The sequence below is a fragment of the Pipistrellus hanaki genome (assembly GCF_964339955.1).
Source record: "Pipistrellus hanaki genome assembly, chromosome: 4".
Lineage (NCBI taxonomy): Eukaryota > Metazoa > Chordata > Mammalia > Chiroptera > Vespertilionidae > Pipistrellus > Pipistrellus hanaki.
In genome coordinates, this window is record NC_140506.1 from 96800508 (window position 1) to 96808337 (window position 7830).

At 62.1% G+C, this 7830-nt stretch overlaps 1 protein-coding gene across 1 annotated transcript; it reads left to right on the top strand.

Moving 5' to 3' along the window:
* The first annotated feature begins 1031 nt into the window (after positions 1 to 1031).
* TGFB1I1 (transforming growth factor beta 1 induced transcript 1) lies at positions 1032 to 7019 on the top strand. The gene is made up of 11 exons (XM_084883115.1): positions 1032 to 1141; positions 2310 to 2425; positions 2551 to 2603; positions 2705 to 2847; positions 3014 to 3101; positions 3213 to 3318; positions 3427 to 3621; positions 4330 to 4503; positions 4762 to 4843; positions 4952 to 5100; positions 5306 to 7019. The coding sequence occupies exons 1-11, from the start codon at positions 1129 to 1131 to the stop codon at positions 5570 to 5572; spliced, it is 1386 nt and encodes a 461-aa protein (XP_084739241.1). The 5' UTR covers positions 1032 to 1128; the 3' UTR covers positions 5573 to 7019.
* Positions 7020 to 7830: the final 811 nt, after the last annotated feature.

Here is a 7830-nt window from a genome sequence, read left to right on the forward strand (position 1 = left end):
GTCTCATTTCAATCTTTTAAATATATATATATATTTGTATTGATTTTAGAGAGGAAGGGAGAGAGAGAAACATCAATGATGAGAGAGCATCATTGAGCAGCTGCCTCCTGCACGCCCCCTACTGGAGATCAAACCCACAACCCAGGAATATGTCCTGACCAGGAATTGAACTGTGGTCTCATGGTTCATAGGTCGATGCTCAACCACTGAGCCACACTGGCCAGGCTCGTTTCAATCCCGATTTCTCAGAGTCTTGGTCCAAGGAGGGCTTCTTGTTCCTTTGTGGCTGACTGGTGTGTATGTCTTCCCTTCTTTGCTGTGTTCATTGTAACAGGTCTGGGATGCCTCTTGGGGAAGGGCCTTGTCTTGCAGGCGGGCCGGGGGCTGGCTGCCTGGGAGTGTTTCCTCAGCCTGCACGGCCTGGGTTTCAGTGGAACTCTATGTCTGTTTTCCAGTCTTGGAGGAAAGGCCCTGCCTTACGGTCTGAGGAGGGTCCATTGTGTCTGTGTCTGTCTCAGAGATGTCTTTGTGGTTAGTATTGTGCTTTTGGGGTCTCTGTTTATGTCCTGTTTATCTGGGTCTCTAAGGGAAAGTCTCTGAAGTGGGATCTGCCTGAGTTTCAGAACATCATTTCTGCTCCAGCCCCAAACCCTGCCTAGAGTAAGCCTCGGGAAAGGCTGGGTGGGAGCGGGCTCTGTCTGAGACTCCGGGTGCTAACTCGGAGAGGTGTCTGCTTGGGGGCCTCGGTCTGAGTCTGAGGGTGGCACGGGGCGAACGGTCCCTCCCGGGCACCGTCTGGAAGAGCCACTTCTCTGGCTCTGGCCGCGGCCGCCTGGGGCTCCCTGCAGCCGAGGCCAAGGCTGGGGTGTGGCTGCCTCCCCGCAAGCAGGCTGGCGGGCTGGGCCTGCGTGGACCGCAGCCCTCCCTCCCTTACACGCCCCCACCCAGGATTCTCCCCTTCGTTGCCCCCCAGCTTTCCCTCCAGCCCCATCCCAACGGATCCCGGCTTCCTTACATGGTCACGGCTGGGCCTCCAGCTCCCGGCCGTCCTCGCCCCACCCCGCCCTCCGCCCCCACCGGACACGGCCCCCGCCCTGCGAGCCCAGCGTGGTCCGTCTGTGCCCCACCATGGAGGACCTGGGTGAGTAGGGCCGGGTCCCCTGCGCCCAGCCCCTCATCACCCTCTGGACCCGCTCCCCATCCTGGTGCCCCCGGCCCTCCCGGCATCTCCCCATCCTGCCTCCTGTCTGCTCGCTCCTGCGCTCAGCCCGCGCCTCTTTCCGACTCCACGTCCCCCTTCCTGCCTCTCCCTTCCTGCCTCTCCCGGCCGCCGCTCCCTCCCCCTCCTCCCGGCCCCGCACCCCCGCTGCGGCCGCCGGGAGATGCCTGCGGGGCTCATCGGCTCCAGGATGGGAGGGTCGGCGGGGTCCTGGGTCCGGGATGGGAGAGGAGGCAGGAAAGGGAGGCTTGGACATCAAGTTGTGGAAAAGAAGGGCCTGCCCGGGGGGTGGGGAGGAAAGGGTTAAGGGTCCCTAAGTTTGGTGGGTGCCGGGAGAGGTTAGGGCCCCGGCGAGGTGCTCTAGGTGAAGGGTGAGGGGGCAGGGACTTGTGGGTTCTGGAAGGGAAAGGGGGTGAGGGTGGGGTGGGGTGGGGTGGTAGCGGTGTCGGGGAGAGAAGGAGGCGGCATTCTGTGCTCCCTGTCTCTTGGAACTGGGGCTGGGAGGCTGTGCCCTCCAACTGTGAGACAGAAGGGGTTCCAGCGCCCTGCCATAGGGGGCGCTGCTCCGTAGGGGTAGCGGGCACTGGTACTGCGGAGAATGAGCCAATCAGAGAGCAGGTCCCCCCAGACCCACCAATGAGGTGCGTAGGGTGGGACCGGGGGCTTGGAGGTGAGCCAGAGCGGAGCGGGCCGGGCCTGGCCGGAGGAATTAGTGGGCGGGGCAAAGAGCGCCCAATCAGAAGGCCGGGTGCCAGGCATGCAGCCAATTGAGCAATTTGGGGTGGAGTCAACGTTGGCTTCAGTTAAGAGCCAATTTTGACTACATTAGGGAAGATTTTAAGAATAAAAAAAAAACAGACGGCTGGGTTTGTGCACGACTCCCAGGAAGAGCCAATTGGGATATTCTGGCCGAATGTATTCCTTCCTGCCCTTCCACTTCTCCGCCTGGCTCTGGCCTTGTCTCCTTCTGAAGGCCGGCTTCTGTCCTCACATACTGCCCACTGGGAAGCCTTATCCGTTGGTATCTTAAGGCCCTGTCTCTGCCCTAACCTTGACCTCTCAACTTCTCACCTTAACGGCCTCCCTGCAGATGCCCTGCTCTCGGACCTGGAGACCACCACGTCACACATACCAAGGTCAGGGGCTCCAAAAGAGCGGCCGCCAGAGCCCCTCACTTCTCCCCAGCCCCAGGGCCACCAGCCACAGGTGAGATCAGATGCTGTGGACTGGGGCAACCATCAGGGCCAGTCTGGCCAAGGCTAGGGGAATCTGGGCCTGAGTGAGGCAAAGTATTCGACTACCACCCCACACCTGTGCCCCTCTCTCTGTAGATGGGGACTGGAGAGTCTTCTGGAGCCTCCGGGGACAAGGACCATCTGTACAGGTAAGAGGTCTGAGAACGGGGGGACAGGGAAGCCAATTGAGACTCCGGTGAGGAGTCTTAGATTCCCTGCCCTGAACCCGAGCTCCCGCCCTGTTTCCCAGTACGGTGTGCAAGCCTCAGTCCCCGAAGCCTGCGGCCCCTGCTGCTCCTCCGTTCTCCTCCTCCAGCGGCGTCCTGGGCACAGGGCTCTGTGAGCTAGACCGGCTGCTTCAGGAACTCAATGCTACTCAGTTCAACATCACAGGTACCATGGTTACTGAGACAGGCCCTGATCCTGATGGGCTGGGGCAGGCAGGGCAGAGGGTAAGGGTATAGATTTCTCGGGGCAGCAGCTACAAGGACACAAAGCCTTAGGCGCGAGGGTGTGCAGAGCAGGCCCCGCGTCCAGTGCCCTTCTCTCGTCTCTGCAGATGAAATAATGTCCCAGTTCCCATCCAGCAAGGACACGGCCGGGGAGCAGAAGGAGGACCAGTCTGAGGACAAGAAACGGCCCAGCCTGTGAGTTCGGCAGTTGCCAGGTCTAGGAGAGGTGACTGGTCTCGGATGCCCGAGTTCCCGGAGGGAGCGTTACAGGGGAGGCTCCGAGCTGACACAGCTTGTTCTTCACAGCCCGCCCAGCCCCTCCCCCGTCCTCCCCAAACCTTCGGCCACCTCGGCCACCCTGGAGCTGGACAGACTGATGGCCTCGCTCTCTGACTTCCGAGTCCAGAACCATGTGAGTCAGCAGGAGGGTGGGCCGAGGTGGTTTGCGGCTCCCTAACCCATCTGAGACCTTCCCACGTCGGTTGCCTGGCTGACTCAGCTCACATCCTCCCCGCTGTAGCTCCCAGCCCCGGGGCCCACCCAGACACCGGCGCCGAGCTCCGTGAGCGAGGGCTCCCCGTCCCCGCCAGGGCCGGCGAGCAAGGGCAGCCTGGACACCATGCTGGGGCTGCTGCAGTCCGACCTCAGCCGCCGCGGCATCCCCACCCAGGCCAAGGGCCTCTGCGGCTCCTGCAATAAAGCCATCGCTGGGCAGGTAAGTGGAGCTCTTCACTGACCCGCCTTCCCTGAGCACCGGCCCCGTGCTGCCCCTTCTAATAAACAGCTCCGGAAAGGGGGTATTACTGTCATTCATGTTTTATGACTGAGGAAACGGAAGCTCTGATTCACACAGTAAGTAAGGAGCAGGGTGAGGATCCCAACCCAGGTACCACGTGGTCCTCCTATGTGCTCCGTTACAAACCCCCCTCACCTCACTCCAGGAGAGCCTGGGGCTCACCCCCACAGACGTTTTCCTCCACCACAGTGTGGTGCGTAACTGTGCCAGGTTGTTTTCTGATAGATAAAGTGCTCCGGTTTCCATCCCAGAATTCCCATCCCAGCAAAGCTGGTGGCATTAGGACTTTCGTGGGCCGTAAGCACTCTCACCTTCATGGGTCCCTTCCTCCATTAAAAAAAAATATTAAAATGTGCATTTTATGACTGTGTTAGTATAAAGATGAATATATTATGTATGAAATAATGTTCTTGTAGCTCATTTTTTCCCTTCTGACTTTAAAAGAAATGACAACATTTTTGTGGTCTCCTAAGAAGTATTGAGGGCCGCAGGCTCTGTGCTGGAAGACCCGGGCTGACTCTCCATCACTGACAGACTGAGTGGCTTGAAAAGTGCACCGTGAACCTCGGCTCACTGGGGACGTGGTGCCTCAGGGCCGCTCTGACCCTGGCCTCAACCCCAATGCAGGTGGTGACTGCGCTGGGGCGAGCCTGGCACCCGGAGCACTTCGTCTGTACTGGCTGCTCCACCGCCCTGGGCGGCAGCAGCTTTTTCGAAAAGGACGGAGACCCCTTCTGCCCCGAGTGCTACTTCCAGCGCTTCTCCCCGCGATGCGGCCTCTGCAATCAACCCATTCGCCACGTGAGCCCTGCCGGCCCACAGCTAGGCCCGCTCCCCCAAGGAGCCGGAGATGGGCCTCATCCACTCCTGACCCCTCCCTCCAGCCCCCCCACCCCTAGCCCTGTCCCTTGGCCTCTTCTCCTCTCTCTTTGGCTCCCAAGTTCTTCCGGAGGTCTCCCTCGCCTTAGCTCACACTTCAATCCGCTCACCGAGGTTCGGTGGGAGGGGGAGGGAAGAAGGGATGGGGGGTCATAGCGTGTCCACTCTCGTTTCCTACAGAAAATGGTCACCGCCCTGGGCACCCACTGGCACCCGGAGCATTTCTGCTGCGTCAGTTGCGGGGAGCCCTTCGGAGACGAGGGTGAGCGGCTCCCACTGGACGCCAGGGTCTGCCGGACACCCCGCCCCGAGACCTCCTCAGTCCTGGGGCTGAGGGTCCCACCCATCCCCTCCGCTCTCCCGCCCCCAGGTTTTCATGAGCGCGAGGGCCGCCCCTACTGCCGCCGGGACTTCCTGCAGCTGTTCGCGCCGCGCTGCCAGGGCTGCCAGGGCCCCATCCTGGACAACTATATCTCGGCGCTCAGCGCGCTCTGGCACCCCGACTGCTTCGTGTGCAGGGTGCGCGGGGGGCGGGCCTGGGCTGCGGGGCGGGGCGGCTCGGAGGCGGGGCCTGGGAGGGGCGGGGTCTGAACCCGGGGCGGGGCGGGGCGGGGCGGGGCCTGGGTCGCTGGGGCAGAGCGGGGGCCGCGGGGCGGGGCCGGGGCGGGTGGTTGGGTTCCGAGTGCGCGGTCCCGGCGCGAGGCTCCGCTGCCCCCCTCCCCAGGAGTGCTTCGCGCCCTTCTCGGCCGGCAGCTTCTTCGAGCACGAGGGCCGCCCGCTGTGCGAGAACCACTTCCACGCGCGGCGCGGCTCGCTGTGCGCCACGTGCGGCCTCCCGGTGACCGGCCGCTGCGTGTCGGCGCTGGGCCGGCGCTTCCACCCGGACCACTTCACCTGCACCTTCTGCCTGCGCGCGCTCACCAAGGGCTCCTTCCAGGAGCGCGCCGGCAAGCCCTACTGCCAGCCCTGCTTCCTCAAGCTCTTCGGCTGATCCCCCCCACCCCAGACCCTCCTCCACGGTGCTGCCCCCCTCCCCCCAGGCCGCTCTGGGAGCCGGGGCTTCCCAACCCCAACCCCCACCCCCACCCCGTGAGCACCGCCCGCTGGAGACGCCCCCGGTACCTGACTCTGCGCTCTCCGCGGGCAGCTCAGGAAAGGCCCGGCCCGGCCCCATCCACGCGCCCCCGAGGGGCCCGCACACCGACCAGCACCCCTCCTGCGCCTTCACTGATCCCCACCCGAGGGACCCCCGTTGCAGGAGACCCGGGCCGGAGCCCCGCCCCCCGCCCTCACCGCTCTGTGCACTTTTCTACATAAACACGCGGTCCACGTCGCCCTGGTTCTGTGTCTGCGGGGAGCCGCGCCCCGCGCTTCGTGCCGGTTCTTCCCGCAGCGGTTCCGCGCCGCCCGGCTGGAGGGACCTGCGGGATGGCGCACTGGGCAGAGCCTTCCGCCGCCCCCACCACCCGCTAAGCCCTCTGTATTCTTGAAATGAGCACTTAGGCTGTTCCTTCCCAACTCTCCCGCCCCCGCCGTCTTATCTGGTTTCCAGATGTTACCCCCTCCAGAGTGTCAGTGGTGCCCACCCTCTGGGCCTGGGCACTAAGGCACAGCTTCCCTCTTACTGGCGTTGACTCAGCCCTGGGCAGAGGGTGACACTTGGTGTGGTCAGGGCAGGGCTGAGGGGAGCACTGGGGCTGGAGGAGCCAGAGGGAGGCTTCTAACTGGGAGTCATCAAAGAAAGCTTCCTGGAGGAGGTGACACCCGAGCTAAGCCCAACGGAGGAAGGCCAGGTTTTAGGTGAGGAGAGGATCAGGCTCCATCCGAATCCCCAAGCCCCAGGGGCCCTTCCGAGCCCCAGAACCTTTACCTCGGACCCTGCAGTTCCCTAGGGAGGGGCATGGACTCCGGGGTCTGAATTACAGGGAACTTGAGGATGGAAAAGATGGGCCCTCAGAGCCCCTTCCAGCTCAAGGAGGAGCTAGCAGCCAGAGAGAGCATATGGGAAGAGACACCGGTGTTATCTGCTCTGGCCTCAGGCAGATGCCCGACTCCTCTCTGGGGCTCCTCTCCCTGCTCTTCCCCAGCCTCCCGCTCTTCCCCTACCACATCTTCTCCCTGGACAGTGCATCCATCCCCATCTGCACGTAACTCCCCAAACATTACCACCCCCTGGCTGAGTACGCTCAAGTCGGCCATCTCCAGTCTCCACTCAGTCCTCTGCCAGCATCTGCTGAACACTCGCTGTGTCAGGCCCACACCGGGCGCTGGGACCATAGGAGCATGCTCCGTGCCCTCGTGGAGCTGAAATCTAGTGTGTTGGGGGGTTGGGGGGTGACAGTGTGATGAGCTGAAGTTGGCTCACCCCCCTTGTTCCTACCACAGCACCTCCCCATCCTGCACATCACTATCACAAATACATGTTTATTTGTTGCTCATTTACGTCTGTTTCTGCAAATGGAGTGCAGGCTCCGGAGAGCCCGTCAGATGACATATTTATCTGTCAGCTGACATGGCCTCTCCAGCGTCTGGACTGGTATCGGTAAGTGGTAAGTGCTCAGTAGATGTTTGTGAAAGAAGGGAAGGTGGGAAAACGAGAAGGAAAAGGTAGAGAGCTCAGAGAAGGCCTCTGTGGCAATGTCATGTCTGAGCTGCAACTTGGTTGAGAAAGAGCCAGCCAGGCGAAGAGCCTGAGGGGGCGTTCCGGGCGCAGGAAGCAGCAGGTGCAAAGGCCAGGCGGTAGAGAGAGCTGGGCAGGTTGGAAGAAAGGCAAGGCCAGCGTGGCTGGATTCGAGCAAGCAAAGGGGAGAGCAGCAGGCGATGAGGTCAAAGAGGAAACAGGTGCCACGTCCTGAAGTGCTGAGGAGGCCACAGTGAGGCCAACAGCCCCATCACCCTCTGTACTGGCCCGATTCTCTCAGGCACTTCAGATTCACCACCTGGAGCAGACGCTGTGGCTGCCTGCCCACAGCTGCTCGGCCCACCTCCAGCTGCTTCCCGGGTATCTGTCTGAGGGTGCTCTCTGGGGGAGGAGTGTGCTCTTGCACCCCACAAGGCTGAAGTGGGGGGGGGGGGGGGAGACACACACACACACTTCTGTAACCTCTAACTAGTTAGAGACAGGAATTGGCGAAGAGACACCGAGCTTCCTGGCTGCTTGAGGGTCAGTTCTGAGGTTGTTCTCCAGTCTCAGAGGACCCCCATTGGGGCTGGATTCCAGTTGTGCATGGCGGTAACCTGCCTGTGGAC